Source organism: Balaenoptera musculus, chromosome 1 (assembly GCF_009873245.2).
Source record: "Balaenoptera musculus isolate JJ_BM4_2016_0621 chromosome 1, mBalMus1.pri.v3, whole genome shotgun sequence".
NCBI lineage: Eukaryota > Metazoa > Chordata > Mammalia > Artiodactyla > Balaenopteridae > Balaenoptera > Balaenoptera musculus.
The window spans coordinates 44112189-44129441 of record NC_045785.1 but is presented as its reverse complement, the minus strand read 5'-3'; the positions used below and the strand labels follow the sequence as shown (position 1 = coordinate 44129441).

The 17253-nt window shown below is 37.7% G+C and overlaps 1 protein-coding gene across 1 annotated transcript in view; it reads right to left on the bottom strand.

Annotated features, from left to right (window-relative positions):
* ZYG11B (zyg-11 family member B, cell cycle regulator) overlaps nt 1–16951 on the bottom strand; it is a 75598-nt gene extending 58647 nt beyond the window's left edge. The window contains exon 1 of the mRNA XM_036858969.1: nt 16744–16951. Within this exon, the coding sequence (XP_036714864.1) occupies nt 16744–16773 (30 nt within the window). The 5' untranslated portion in view covers nt 16774–16951. The remainder of the gene's footprint in view (nt 1–16743) is intronic.
* Nucleotides 16952–17253: the final 302 nt, after the last annotated feature.

Below are 17253 nucleotides of genomic sequence, written 5' to 3'. Positions count from 1 at the left end.
TCTTAAGCCACTATACTATAATAATATCATAATCATAATTATTGGGCTCATTATTTGTTAACATATGCTATGTGCTATATGCAATAAACTATGCTAAGTACATTACATATATAATTTCATTTACTTCTCATTAAAATTCTGTAAGTTCTATCAGTATCCCCATTCTATGAAGATGAAGACACTGAGGCTTTAAGGGGTTTATTAATTTGCCCAAGATGATACAGCTAATAAGTGCCAGAGCCAGGATTAGACCCCAGGCAATCTGATTCTAGAGTTAAGTCTGTGCTTTTACCACTACATAAGCTGCCCTTTATATCTGACTCCAAAGCTAGTTTTCTTTTATAATTCTATGTTACACCATAGTTACTTATGACTGTATCTGTCTCCCCCACTAGACCATGATGCTGTTCAAGTTCAAGGAACATATTAACCCTTTCTGTATATCCTTAGCAGCCAAAACACTCCCTGATATTTACCTGTTAAAAGAAAAAAAGAACGAGTTCAAATTAGAATAGTGGTAAAGATACTTGTCCAGAGTCACAGTATTTGTAAGAACTGGGGCAAAGATGCAAACCTAGGTCTACTGATTATGAAGTCCATATCTTTTCCACTATACTGTACCATACCTCAGGACAATTATTAGTTTGTCAGTGACATAAATGCCAAAAAACAACTTGGAGACCTGTTGGTTGTTGCAGTGACTCACACATGAGGCAATAATGCTATAGATTAGGGTAGAAGCAAAGAAAATGGAAAAAAAATCAAAAGTGAAAAATAATTCGAAGGAACAATTGACAAAATACAGTAAGTGACCAAATAGGAAATAGATGCTGATTTTTTCTGAATCCCCAGCACTTAGCACAAAGCCTGGCACTGTACTAGATACACGAGTATTCTCTGAAGGACTGACCAGCATTCATACAGCATACTTTTGACATACATTAGCTCATTTAGCCCTCACAACAGTTTTGTGGAGCTGGTATAATAGACACCATTTTGTATATGAGGATACTGGAGATCAGAAAGAACAGTGTACCCAAGTTCATCTAGTTAAAAATGTGGCAGAATTGGGCCTTTGAACCAAAGTATTTAATTCCAAATACCATGTCCTTTTTCCTATCCCATATAGGCCACTCAGATGAAGGAGGGAAAAGGGTAGAGGAAGGAAAAGTCGAGATTTAAAAAAAAACAAAACCAAACCTCCATGATTTAAAGTAGTAGTTAACCAGGGGTAAATACGTGTGTGTGTGTGTGTGTGTGTGTGTGTGTGTGTGTGTGTGTGTGTGTGTGTGTGTAAAGAGTACAGTTAAGCACACAGGATAAAATGCTAACATTCGGGGAATTTGGGTGAATGTCTACATAAGAATTCTTCGTGTTATTTTTGCAACTTTTTATAAGTCTGAAATTGTCAAAATAAAAAGTTAGAAAATAAAAAAAAAAAATGAAATAGTAATTAATACTCCCATGAGGTCACTGACAAGACTGATAAGAAGACAAGGCAAGGAATTATTTCTTCAGGGGAATTTGTTAAGGCCGTGGAGAGTCTGCCTGCTTAGGCAAGTACAGAAAAGGAACTAATAATGCTTCTGTGAGAGAATTCAGCTGAATATACAGATTAAAATATCATCCCCTACTGGTGACAGTGGAGTCATAAGAATAGATAAATTCTCAGGGGAAGTGATCAGAAGCGATAACTAAGCCCTGTAATTAACTATCACATGTACAGCAGGCAGAATGACATGGTCCCTGAACAATGGCTGAAAAAATATCCTATGGAAAAGAGCAAAAACACCACCAGTCTGAAAGAACAACACAGCCCTTTATTTAATTTTTTTGGTTAACACAGTGTTTTCTAGAACAGGATATAATCCTGACATTGTGAATCATTCAAATCAAGTGTAACCAGATTAGTCCTCTCAAATACTGCTCGTCAAAGTATAAATTGGCACAATTTTTCTGGATAGAAAAGACTTAATTACAATCTTAAAAACACCCAGTCTCTGAATCCAGTACTTATTCTAAGAATTTACCAAAAAAACCCAAAAAAAACAAGAAAAGGGAAATAATCAGAGATATTAACAAAGGTATTTACACAAAGGGATTAATCAGTTTTTCTGACCCCCCCTAAAATAAACCCACATATAGAAATGTCTAAAACAGGGGGGAAATGGCAAGCAAATTATGGTATATCAACTCCATACATAATTACATAGCAATATGTATGTTTCTAAATAACTTTTAAAGACAGTAAAATGCTAAGAATAAAGTTAGTCTAAGCAAAATAAAAACTACATGCAGCAGGATTTCACTTAAACATCTATACAGGCATAGGAAATGATATTGCCTGAAAAGTTATTTCAGAAGATTATAAAGCTACCTCTAAACTAAAAAATATGTTATGATAAATCTATAGAAAAGAGCAAGGGAAAGATTTAAAATAAAAAAGGATGGTTGACAGGACTTCCCTGGCGGTCCAGCAGTTAAAGAGTCCGACCTTCCAATGCAGGGGGCGTAGGTTTGGCAAGGCCCAAAAAAAACAAAACAAAACGGATAGTGAATACCTTGGATACCTTGGCGGTGGGTGGAAGTGGCATAGAAGAATGGGGCACACAAGGGAAAAAATGGCAGTGGTTACCTTCTATTTCTTAAGTTGGATGCTGGTCTTTAGATATTTGTTTACCATGTTCCATGGCTTACATAAATGTTTCATATAGTTTTCTAAATTATCAAATTATTAAAAATGAAAAAAGACAAAAGTAAAAATTTGTGGAAATGTAAATAAAGCTATATTCATGTTTCTGCTTTTCAAATATTACAGGATAACCAAAAATCAGTGTCAATTGAATCAATGATAGCCATACTTTTCAATAATATATGTATTCAAACTAGTAAAAACAGACATTTTTTATTAGACTCAATAAAACTATCTTAATTTTGAATGAAAACATGTGCTTGTGTATTTATATACACACATATACACACACTTTTATTTTTCCTAAATTGGCCATAATGTAACTTCTTACCACTGCTCCTATACCCTTTCCCAGTCTTACATTCTCCAGAGGTTTTACCATCTAATAATGGTGGATTGGGTTGGAAAAGGAGTCTTGGCAGGGTTTTCAGGGGAAAGGCAAGGGACCAGCTATGATGTATAAAGGGAAGTAGATAGGAAATAAAAAGGGAATTTTAAGAAGCATATCTGTGAACTCTATTCTATTTTACAATGTTCAAACATCTGCAAATAAAGACTTTGAGTTACTACAAAATGACTTTTTGGCTGCAGGATTATGTTCCATGGATTATGACACTACTCTGAGACTAAACTACATGGATCACAGCTTAAATAGTTATACATAAGCAATTAAAGAATTTCTCCTGCTATTAAAGCTAGGTATATACACATATATCTGCTCTTCTGCTCCTGTCTTTAGATGTCACAAAGCAGAACCTTGAAGTAACAACAAAACAAAACAAAAGAAAAAAACAAAGAACATTGAAGAAAAGAACAACTAAGCTTAAAGGAGGTTAGGAGAGGTCTTGAAATGACACCACCTAGGGGAGACACAGAAGGCTTTCAAATGTTGAAGAAAAGAAAAAAAAAAGTAAGAAATAATGAGAACCTTCATCATTAAACATCTAGCACTTCAATTTATAAAGCCTTTTCAAAACAATCATTATGATTCTATGAAGTAAGGGGAAAAGAGATTATTTTTGTTGAGGAAGCTGAGGTTCAGAGAAGGAATGTTACCAGTGGTAGTCATACCTCCCCTTCTTTATATATGCTGTCCCCTCTCCTCAGAGTGCCCTTCCCCACCTGTCCTTCTATCAAATTCCTACTCACACTACAAGAGCCAGTATATATGTCCACTCCTCCATGAAGCTGTCCCTCATATCCCAAAACACAGATTTAATCACACTACATTTTGTATATAGTTCTATTACAATTAGCCACTGTATAACTTATTTGTTTAGATGGCCGTCTCCCCCTCAAGACTATGAATTCAAGGAAAGTTAGTAGTTTTCAAATGCTTTTTGTCTATGGCCCACTTAAGTGGGGCAAAAAACCTCACCGCCTACCCATCCCTCTTGGTTCCCAAGTTCCAGTGGAGAACCATATCAACAAAGAAGTATCACCACAGGGGACTTTTATAGACATCTGCTTTAACAATAAAATGAATGTTTCCTATTTGAATAACAATACATTGTCAAAGTCTAAATTTGGAAATTTTTACGTCAAAAGTTCTATTAATGCAAATTTATATCACCACACACTAGATTAATAATAAAGTTAAATCAATGATAATTCATAATTAAGATACAAAACTAGTAACAATAAAAAAAACTACTATCAACTCAAGACAACATTGCTGAGGCACTGATTACAAAGCTCTCTTCCAAGAAATTACTGGAATTCCAACAAGCTACATTTGTATTGTACATATTTAGTAGGAGCTTTGCAACACTTCCAAGTATCAGACAGACTTCTTCATAAGGAGTCTCTGAGGAATCACACATTGATACTCATTAGCGCTTACTAACCTTCTCATGGCTTTCTTTTAATCTTCCTAAATTTTAAATTTTCTTTCTTATACTCTCCTTCCTTGAAGTATTTAGTCGTCTATGCAATACTCAGCTAGAGGTATACTCAGTCACGTCCCTGTGACTTAGTTATATAATTTGTTGGTTGCTTTGTTTTATATATTTAAAAGCTTCATTCTGTGACTATATTGCCAGGGTCATGACAAAGAAGCATTTCAGCATTCTGAGCAGTGGGCTACTTATTTCTAGCAAGTGGGGAGGTGGGGGACACTGAGAATTGACTACATATTGCAATTGTAGTCTACTGTTGGAGGAGACTGGGGCTTCCACTGCTGCTGGTATGATAAAAAATGAAATAGATCCTCATAGATCAGGCATCTTTTATATCTGGGAACTAAAGTCCTCAAAAATGCATCCAATAAATTAATAGTTGAATGAATTAGTAAGTTACTAGATGGTAACTTATCTCAAAATTCATTTTATTTCTCCTCATGAAACTCCTTCAGGAAATATCTGACACAAAAAGTATTAAGATTGCCTTAATTTCTCAAGACAGACCTTGTGGACTTCAAAACTGCTGAATAATGAGGTCTCTCTTTTGCTTAATTAAAAGGAAAAATACACCTTACAGATGATGCCAGTAACAGTAGCTTACAGTGAATAAAGCAAATTCACATCCTTTATTTCATTTGATAACTTTATGAAGTAAAAAAGGAACTTTATGAAGCAAAAGGAAGTAAAAGGAAATATATTACAAATTTCATTTTATAGTTAAGGAAGCTGAGGCACAAAAATGAAGTGATGCTTCCAGAGGGGTTGTGCTTAGCAGGAAGAATACTGGACCAAGATTTGAATTCAGTGCTGTTAGACTGCAAATTACCTAGCTCTTCTGATCCTCAGTCCTGTCCTTTGTAGAATGGGGATAATATTAGTACTTATCTCATGATGCTATTGTCAGGATGAAGGGCAAAAATGTGTTTAAAGCCCCCAGCACAATGCCTAACAGAATAATTACTCAGTAAATGTCCCCTTCTCACTTAATAGTCATCATCTTGCACAAGTTATATAAATTCAAGTTTCAGACACACAGGGCAGAAGGTTCATGATTGTAAATTCTCAAGAGAGAATTTTCCCATCCAGAGACCATGTCAAGATAAATAAGTTCCTTTGTTTCCCTACACCATCAGGCAGATATTTTTTAGTCTACATTTTCACCAACGGTGTGGGCTTTTTGTTAGGTGTTAGGGTCCTGGCTTTATGTAGTTGTCTCAGTTCCGACTCATATGACAGGCTCAAAAATCTCATCTCCTACCTGAAAGACTCCTAGGACTGACAGATCCTCCAATAGAAGGCAATGGCTCTGACAGTGCTCCTTTTTTTTGTAACCCTGGATGATTTTTTCCTAAAGATTGGACCAGATACCAGGTGACTACAAAGATTACAAACTTGACAATTTCAGTATTAGAAATAAATTTTTTTACTGACATCTCTCTGAAGGACTATGTAACACTGCAGTGAAAAGCATGGGCTTGGGAGTCAGACTGCCTGGATTAAAATGCCAGCTCTACCACTTACAAAACAATATAACTTTAGGCATAAGTACTTAATCTCCCCATACCTCAGTTTCCTGATCTGTAAAATACAGACAATAACAGTACCTACATCACAGGATAGTTGTCAGAATTAAATAAATTTTAGGTGAAAGACACTTAGAACAGTGATTGGCATATATTAAATGCTCAATAAATGTTAGCTACTACTATACAATATAAACTCCATCGAACAAACACTATGTTTTGTTCACTGCTGTATTCCCAGAGCCAACAATAATGCCTACTACATAGTAGGCACTACATGTTTGTTGAATGAATGAACAGTCAAGCACAAATTTATTATTAGGTGTACTTAAAATGCTTATTTGCTCCTAGAGAAAGAGACTATATGTCTAGAGAGAAATATTAAGTCCCAAGTCTAGCCTTGAAATTAAACAATGGGATTGAAAAGCAGATAAATGTCATTTGAGTTCATTTGGATATAAGAAACTTCAGATATTGGAACAATCTTTGATTCCTCATTTTAGTAGTATTCCATGGGAAATCTCTTTTTAGTTTATGGGGTTTTTTTTCCCCCTTGTATTTTTTACTACTGATTCAACCAAGTTAGACTTCCAGGAATAAACACCTAATGTAACCTTAGATTTGATCTAATCCCTTTACCTTCTCTTTCCCCAAATACAATCATTTTACGAATGAGGAAGAAGAGGTCAAGAAGGTAGTACCAAAGGCACAGATATATTGTGCTCAAGGGTACAGATCTTTTGAATTATTTGGCATGGACTGAGGGGAATTATTTTTCTTTTTAAAAAAAACCACCAACTAGGGAATTCCTTGACGGTCCAGTGGTTAGGACTCTGCACTTCCACTGCAGGGGGCGTGGGTTCGATCCGTGGTCAGGGAAACAAGATTCCACATGCCATGTGGCACAGCCAGAAAAAACAACAACAACCAAAAAAAACCCACCAACTACTCTTCAGAGATCCCTAGACACCAAATAAAAATGCAGGTAAGGCAAGCTCCTTGCATGTACCACTTCAAGGCTTGGGCAGTGTGGCAAATGGCTGTGTGTTAAAGGGCAAGGAGCTAGATTTCTATCTAAAAAAGATCAAGGCCTGCAAAGGTAAATAAATCCCCTTCCCTTCCATCTTAGCTCATGTAATAAAGCTATTCTAAGAAACAAAACAAAAATTCAGGTCAGTAATCACTGAGCAGATGAGCAGATCATAGGAATCAACAACTCAAAGATATACTTTAGCATTATTTTCCTCTAAACTACTAGCATTAGTTTTGAAATATAATACGGTAAACAGAGAAGCTCAGTTAATAATGAAAAGAGCACTGGGCTTGCAGTCAGTCCTGGCTCTGCTACTTAGTAGCTGTGTGTCCTTAGGCAAATAAATTAACTTCTCAGTTTTCTTATCTGTAAAACCAATGCTAAACCTCTATCTTGACTACCTCACAAAATGGCGGTGAAGAATAAATGGGATGTGTATGAACGTGTCTTTAAAATACTAAAGTACCATGGGAATATTAACATAATTGAATGAAGGGTTTCTGGTGTGAAAAATTGGGTAATATATTAATGGAGTTTACACAAAATTAAAACCTATAAAAGCAGCTTGGGACTTCCCTGGTGGTGCAGTGGTTAAGAATCCGCCTGCCAATGCAGGGGACATGGGTTCGAGCCCTGGGCCGGGAAGATCCCACATGCCCCCGGAGCAACTAAGCCCGTCTGCCACAACTACTGAGCCTGCACTCTAGAGCCCACGAGCCACAACTACTGAGCCCATGTGCCACAACTACTGAAGCCCGTGCACCTAGAGCCTGTGCTCCACAGCAAGAGAAGCCACTGCAATGAAATGCCCGAGCACCGCAACGAAGAGTAGCCCCCGCTCACCACAACTAGAGAAAGCCTGCGCGCAGCAACAAAGACCCAACGCAACGAACACCCAATGCAGCCAAAAATAAAACAAATAAATTTATAAAGAAGAAAGAAAAAAAAAAAGCGGCATGCCCTGATTCCATAGTACTATAGGTAATAGAATATATCTACTTTACTAAAATATTTACCTTCAACATGCTAGAATCTTACTACATTTTTTTAAGAGGTGGAAGGGATCACAGAGAGGATTTAATACAACCTTTTCACTTTAGAGATTTAAAAATGGAGGCACAGAGAGGTAAAACGATTTGCCATAGGTTAAAAGGCCTATGAAAAGAATATAACTGATATTACGTAACTAAGAACATTGAAACTTTTTTAAAATGCCCTTAGAAAAGGAGAATATGACATTGAACAGGCATTAAGATGCTTTTGAGAGCTAAGAAAAGTGTTTATACGAGGGAGAACTGGAGATAGGAAAAAAGAAAAAAGATCTTTATACAGAGCTAACAAAATGTTTAAATAATTAACCACCCCTCTGCATTTACCAGTCACTGATTCTTTACTATCTGTATTTAAATATTCTGTTCTCCGGAAGGATACCTCCACAAATTATAGACAAATAATTTGCAAATTTTTATACAAAGGGATATTGCTTTGCAATTCATCTTGAAATCACTTGGCTTCTTCCCCAACTCTTTCTGATGAACTCTTCTGGACAGAAATGTTCATCCTAGGTCAAAAGTATCACTTAACGCTAGTAAGAGAAACTATCTGATCCAAAATTTCTTACCCATCAAAACTCTTTTTCCCCTCAGGGGACCTGTACAGAGTGTTCACCTTTTTTTCCCCTTTTTCATGATTCACATCTCAGTTAACATCATCTTATGCACTTCTCTACAAAATACACACATTCTTTCATTGAACAAATATTTATTTACTTACTGTGTCTCATGCATTATGCCATGTGCTTAAGACACGAAGCTGAAAAAATACAACTCTGTGCTTACCCTCAGAGACCTCATAATCTGGAGAGAGAGCCAGCCTCCTTAACAAAAATACCACCACCACCGGGTAACTGCTGTAACCAAAGCACATACAATGTACAGGGGAGGCAAACAAGAAAGGAGGAACCCAAGGTTGCCTGAGGGTAAATGAAGGCTTCACAAGGAGGTAGAGTTTAAGGGGACACCTGAAGGTTAAATAATCAAGAAGGGCACAGCATTCTAGGATAAAGGAACAGTGTAAGCAAAACTAGAGGCACGATAAACAGCATGTGTGCTCAGTATTACTGAGCAGGAAATGCAACGACTTTTTCTCATAAAATGATTAGCTCATTAAAGAATTAGATCTTAAGAATCCTAGTATACTATGTAAAACTATTTGCTGAGCCCCCACTATGTGTTAGATGCTGCCAAGTACACAGGATACAGATCTTTGTAGACCCATTGCTGGCCGTATGTACAGCTGCCACCTGAGTTGTGCAGTACAATCCATGTGGCTGCAGCAGTGCTATAAGACCACTATAAACTAGCGGGGCCTAAACTGTAGGTTCCTTAAGCATAGTGAAGAGTCCACAAATTTACATGCATACCATGTATGCTCTGTCCACAATAATATCTTGAAATGTACACTTTCAGTGCACAGTAGATGCTGTTAGAATTAAGAGTGCAGTATCACTTTAAAATAATACTTAATTTCTACCAGCCTTTTGGTTTTTTCCCCCAATTGATGTATTCTAAAAGCATATTCCCGTCATGTGTCTCAAGCTTTTCAGTGTTAAAAAGGTATCTAAATGCTAAACACAGAATGCCACCAACATCTGATACTCTCCAAATGCTTTGTAGAAAGACGATTTGGCAATATGGATCAAGAACCATAAAATTATATACACCCTTTGACATATTCAATAAATATGAATTACTTTTATAATGGAAACAATAGTACAAATATTTTAAATGCCTGAATTCAGTTTAGATTCCTACAGTCTCATAGAGCACAGGGAAGGTGTTTGAAATAGCACAGACTTAGGGGTTGGACAAACCTGTGCTTGAATCCTGTTCTGTCACTTATTAGGTATATGACTATAGGAAAGTTACCTGATTTCTCAAAGCCTCAGTTTTCTTAACTGTTCAATGAGAAAGCATCATCAACCTCATGGAACTGTAAAGATTAATTAGTACATCATCTGATACATTGTGTGCTCACTAAATGTTTGAGATCATGCTCTCTAAAATAAATGTCCCAGCATTCAAGAATTTTGTTTTGGGCTTCCCTGGTGGCACAGTGGTTAAGAACCTGCCTGCCAACACAGGGGACACGAGTTCGATCCCTGGACCGGGAAGATCCCACACACCGTGGAGCAACTAAGCCCGTGCACCACAACTACTGAGCCTGCGCTCCGGAGCCCGCATGCCACAACTACTGAAGCCCGTGTGCCTAGAGCCTGTGCTCTGCAACAAGAGAAGTCACCACAATGAGAAGGCCGCACACCACAACGAAGAGTAGCCCCCGCTCGCCGCAACTAGAGAAAGCCCGTGCACAGCAACGAAGACCTAACACAGCCAAAAATAAAAAAACAAAAACAAAAAAAAGTTCTGTAAAAAGAAAAAGAATTTTGTTTTAACATTATTTTCCCATTTTAATTATTAGCATTAAAAATGTCTTTTATTCTATTGCAGATAATGACTATATCTGCTACTTATTGGTTATATGTTTTTAATGGTTAGCTTTAGAATCTATGCAAAAGGTAGTGTTCTAGCCAGCATTTCCTAATTCACAGATGATTCAATCATTAAATTCAACATTGGTATCTATTTCATTTTGTATATTTAAAAATATTTTTTAATTGAAGTATAGTTAATTTACAATGTTGTACCAATCTCTGCTGTACAGCAAAGTAATTCAGTTATACACATGTAAACATCGATTTGTATATTTTTGACCATCTAATAAAATAATTATTTAAATTTTTCTCCTGTAAAAACAGAATAGTTGAGAGTATCCAAAAATTTATCCACTGAACATGTGTGAATTAGTGGAAATGAGAAAACTGACTCATCATATTATAGTCACGCAGTTGTTATAACTTCATCTGAACACAGAACAACACAGTAATTTTAAATTATTTTTATTCTTAGAATGAACTGTTGGTTAAAGACAGGAAACACAAGCTGCACTGATGATGAAATAAGAGTAAATGAGTGCATTTATCTTCTCAGGATTCTTAAATGGTACATCAAGATATCTCAGTATTTTTTTTAAGTATTAAAAAAAGAAATGTGATGATAGTTATATCCAACCTGGATTTTCAATATTAGAAATAAACTATCCATACCACCAATGTTTTATTTGTGGAGACAAGCTTGCAAGCAACAGCCTAGAACCATTCTTTTTATTTTGTCATTTAGAAACAAAACAGAAAAATTATAAAAACCTACTGATTTTTATTGATCCACCTCCTAGAGTAATGAAAATAAAAACAAAAGTAAACAAATGGGACCTAATTAAACTTAAAAGCTTTTGCACAGCAAAGGAAACCATAAACAAAACAAAAAGACAACCCACAGAATGGGAGAAAATATTTGCAAATGAAGCAACTGACAAGGGATTAATCTCCAAAATATACAAACAGCTCATGCAGCTCAATATCAAAAAAAACAAACAACCCAATCAAAAAATGGGCAGAAGATCTAAACAGACATTTCTCCAAACAAGACATACAGACAACCAAAAAGCACATGAAAAGATGCTCAACATGTCTAATTATTAAAGAAATGCAAATCAAAACTACAATGAGGTATCACCTCACACCAGTCAGAACGACCATCATCAAAAAATCTACAAACAATAAATGCTGGAGAGGGTGTGGAGAAAAGGGAACCCTCCTCACTGTTGGTGGGAATGTAAATTGGTACAGCCACTATGGAGAACAGTATGGAGGTTCCTTAAAAAACTAAAAATAGAGTTGCCATATGATCCAGCAATCCCACTCCTGGGCATATATCCAGAGAAAACCATAATTCAAAAAGGTACATGCACCCCAATGTTCATTGCAGCACTATTTACAATAGCCAGAACATGGAAGCAACCTAAATGTCCATTGACGAAGGAATGGATAAAGAAGATGTGGTACATAGATAAAATGGAATATTACTTAGCCGTAAAAAAGAATGAAATAATGTCATCTGCAGCAACATGCATGGACCTAGAGATTGTCATACTGAGTGAAGTAAGTCAGACAGAGAAAGACAAATATCGTATAATATCGCTTATAAGTAGAATCTTAAAAAATGGTACAAATGAACTTATTTACAAAAGAGAAATAGAGTCATAGCTGTAGAAAACAAACTTATGGTTACTAAGGGGGAAGCAGGGTAGGGGGTTGGGAGATTGGGGTTGACATATACACACTACCATATATAAAATAGATAACTAATAAGGACCTACTGTATAGCACAGGGAACTCTACTCAATACTCTGTAATGACCTATATGGGAAAAGAATTTTAAAAAGAGTGGATACATGTATGTATAACTGATTCACTTTGTTGTACACCAGAAACTAACACAACATTGTAAATCAACTATAGTCCAATAAAAATTAATTTTAAAAAAACCCACTGATTTTTAAAGTACAAAAAAAGCAAGAATTCCTAATTTAAGGTTAAAAAGTCAGTTCTTATCTATTTTGATGCCATAAGCATAATTAATTTCAATCTACACTGTAATAGATATTCATTTAAAAATACGCTTTATCTTATGTTAATGTGTCATTTGTTGAACACTAATGGCTGAAATTTGTTTTAAGGTATTTTGTTCAGTATATTATTAAATAACCTATATATATAATTCAAAAATAAAATATATACATTAAACACATAAATATTAAAATTACTCCTTTCTCATATCACACAAAAACTATTTTAAAAAATTAAATAAGGTTGGGAAGTGCTAATTCTCCCTCTATATGACCTAACACCTGACCTTTGGGAGACTTACTGTTTGTAAATTAAGGACTTTGGTATGGTAAATTTACCTTGTTTTCATATTCTCATAAATCCCTAAAGGCAGCAAATATGAAAACCGAGGCCCAGAGAGCAAAATTGCAAAGCTGTTAGTGATTCTATAACTCCTTAGTAATGCCTCTGTGGAAAATTCACTTAGCCAAAAAGTGGTGTGCCAGATCTTCCTATTTCATTTCCCTATACTCTCCTTCCTCCAATTTAAATCATCACCACCACCACCACAAGGGTGAAAGTTCACGCACTTCTTTTTCACCCAGACTAGTGCAACAGCTCTTGCCACTCCAAATCATGTTTCATATTGGTTTGGAGTGATCATCCTCAAAAATCTCTTATGATAATTCCTTCACATCTTTCAAGGTACCCAAGGTTTTTACAATGAGGCCCAAACTCCTGAGCCTATGATTCAAGGTCCTCCATAATTTGACCCTAGGCTCACCTAGTCTTGCATCCTATCACACCCTTAATGCTAGAATCATACATTTCCCTGCATACATCCTTCAGTTTCAGCTTCTATGCTCAAGCTAGTCCCTTTGCCAAGAATGGCTTTCCTTTCCAAGCTCTTACCCAATAAAATCCAGAAGTTAAAACTCCAATTCAAATGTCCCTTCTCAACAAAGCCTCCCTGACTTTTTCTGATCCTCCCCGAAGTCATCCATCCATTCAACAAATACTTATTAAGCACTTACTATGCACCAGGCACTATGTAGGTGTTAAAGGTACAATATGAGCCAAACAAACACTGTCTCTACCTTCAAAGAGCTAATACTTACCTCATTGGGTTGCTATGAGGATTAAATGAGATAAAATATGTAAAGCACTTAAAACAGGGCCTATACACAGTCATGTTCAATAAATATTAGCTATTAGTGTTGCTGCCTAACCATACTATTTAAAATAGTTGCCATACACAAATAGATGTCACTTTATACCTTACCCTGATTCATTTCTTCTTAGCATTTATAACTATTCTCATTATACATTTGTTTACTGTCTATCTTCCTTACCCCAAGGGACCATGTCTTTTTTTTTAAACCACTGTAACCACAATGCCTAGAACATTACCTGGCCCTCAGAAGCTAGTCAAAAGCCACTTCTGTATCAATGATTTTTATGGTCTGGGGGTAGAGACAGACATTAACCGAAAAGTCATAGCAAGAAATACAAAATTACAATTGATGTGTACTCTATGAAAGAGAGTTACATAATGGAGGTGTGACTTAGGGTTGTTTGGGAGTTTTTTCTGATGAGTAGGCAGGGCAGTTGGGGTTTCCCTGACTTCCTTGAGCTGAGAACTCCTGGATATGCAGGGTTAACAGGCAAGAGAGAGTACTATCACAGGTCATTCACATGTGCTATTTGTTCTATCTAGTTTTCCACAACACAACTCCTGTAATTTAATCCTTTACGTTTCTTCCTGAAAGTAGGATCCTTTGGGAAGCCATCCCTAACTATTCAAAACACAACATAACAATGAAAATTTTGAAAAATATAAAGTACGAAGCTTTATAATAATGTTTGGTTGTATTTATTGAGTGCCTACTACACCTGTTACACAGGGAAGTTTTTTAAAGTAGCCTCTACGAATAATTCCTAGCTCATAATAAGCTAATATTTTGCCTTCTCTTCACCTCTCCCATACATATACTTTTACACTGTGTGTATGTGTTTTAACAAGTAAGGAAAAATCCAGTTAGTTGGAGACAAAGTCTAAACCATAACCATGTCTAATGTCTTTCTAGTCTCATTTCCTACTACACATCCTCATTCCTGCATTCTTCATGTCACATAAAGGTAATCCTGCCACCTACAATACATCCTAATTACTTTCTACTCACATGCACAACAAAGCATTCTTCCCCTACCCAAAATGATCTATATAAATCCTATTCACCTTTCAGGCCCAGCTCAAACGGCACTTTTGGATCCTAAATACCCAAAAAGGAGTTCATAACTCCCTCTGTACTCATACATTCATTCTCAGTGGGAAGGCTAACACTTCCAAAAATCTAGCCATTTGGTGTATCTGATGGGACAGCTCTTTATTCTGAAAAGATCATCACATCTTACTAAATTTCCTTTTTGCATCAAAAATAAGATTCTCAAACTCACTCTTTCTGTGTAGTCCACTAGTTGCCTCAGATTTCAGTTCAAGATTATATTTGTCAGATAGGAAAATGAGACCATAAAGTGAAATCATTCAAGCACCTACTTGGCATGGGCACTGGTAACAGCAGGAGTTAAGTAAGGCATAGTCACTGCCTAGAAGAACTCACATTTCAGGGGAAGAAACAGGTTAACATACAATGACAGTGTGATGAGTTGTGAATGTGAAGGGTTGTTGTGGAGGCAGACACGAGAATGACAACCTAAAAATGCAGAGTCAGTGAGTTAGGGAAAGTTCACCGATTAAATAACTTTATAATAAACCACTTTCCAAAAAAGCAGATGGGGAAAAAACAGAAATTAACTAACCTCCTAGGAGAACATAATTATCAGGACTTCGTTTTGACTAGAATGTCTTATTCCTCCCAGAGATCAAAATTTAGATTGCTGCATATAATGGAGCAATGGGTTCATTAAATGAACTGCAAACCATGTGTAACCCAACTCAATGAAAAACCCACTGAAGCTTCAAACAGGCAAGAGAAACAGGAAGGAGAGAGAAAATTTGCAAATGTAAGGCTCTCCCAACTAAAAGCAGAGAGGGCAAAACAAATGAAGATAATACAAGGTATTAAAGAGACTGTCACAATCTGACTGCCAAGCTGATTTTCGGTCTCCAGATGCTCTGGTCTCTGCCTCCAAACAAAAACCATTTGTTCTGAGTAATAGTAAAGCTTGTAAATAAATATTTTTAAATTTCCCAAACTGTACCTCCACATTAAAAGATACTCAAAAAAAACCATTCATTTTAAAACATTTTAAGTTATTTCTGTCAAAAGGCTAGATATCTCATAAGGCCATAGTATGCATGCCGGCCCTCACCCCAAGCCTCACTCCATCACTCCAAAACACACTATCACTCAGGTTTTGCACTGACATTAGGTAATAAGGCTTGCAGGCTCTCTCCAACACCTCCAATCTCCCTCTTCCCTCTACAAAAAAGAAAAGGAAGAAGAAAGCCTGCGACCCCCTATCTGCCCGCCCTACAGCTCCAGGGAAGCAATCGTCCTCAAATTGTTCCTGCTTAGACCCTTGAATCCCGTAGAAGGAAATGGGGACAGCTGTGAGAGCGGGGAAGAGAGGACATCCGATAAGGGGGAGAGGAAATGTGGATGGTGGAGGACGAAAAGGAGAAAGGATACAGAGAGGAGAGGGCAGTGGAAATAAAATGGTGAAAGGGGGTAAGAAGCGAGAGCAAAGAGCAGGAGCGAAAAAGAGGGAGGAAAAAGAAGGACGGCGCAGACTTCCCGAGAGAACAAGGCAAAATGGTAGAGGAGAAAAGGAAGGTCGGGTTAAAGGACGAGGAGGAATAGGCAAAGGGGAACGCGAAAGAAGCTGTCACTGGGGGTGATTTAAAAAAAGGGTGTCACCGAGTGGAGAGAGATTAAGGGGGAGGAGGGTTGTCAACCCAGTAGGTGGCCGGGGACCAAGGGGAAGAAGGAGTCGGTCACCGAGGGGGAGGTAACAAGGTGGGGAGGTAAAGGCAGGAGCAGACGGGGTATCACAGCTGGAGAGGGCAGGGCCGCGGGGGCCAGGGTGGCTGGCGGCTGCGGCTCAGGCAGGCCTCGCTCCCTCACCATGGCTGCGCCGGCCTGGTCCTCGGGCATGCAGCCTCTGTCCTGGGTTCCGCGGCGGGCCGGGCCTGAGCCCGCCCCCAGGCTGAACCTGCGCGGGGGCTCCAGGAGGCTCCGACGAACGGCGGCTCCGGGCTTGGCCCAGGCCTCGGCCTCCCTGCTTCACAAGCTGGAAGGACAGCAGCCGCAGCCGCAGCCCGACCCGGAGCGCAGACTCCGCCCCCGAGGCCCCGCCCTCGCCCGCCAGCAGGAGCTTGGCCCCGCCTCCTCTCTCTCACTGCGCAGACTCGGCGGAGGAGTCCCAACAATAACCCCCACCAGCTGCCCCGCCTCCGCTTTCTGGCTTCTCCCCCTACCAAGCCCTTAAAGGAGACACACTTACTCAAATAACTAGAGCTTATAAACAAGAGCTTTAAATATACGACGTAAAAAAAAATATATATATATACGACGTAACAGGAGATTAGAGCTGTCACTCCTTTCGGTCACCTATAGACCCCCGTGCTCTGGTTC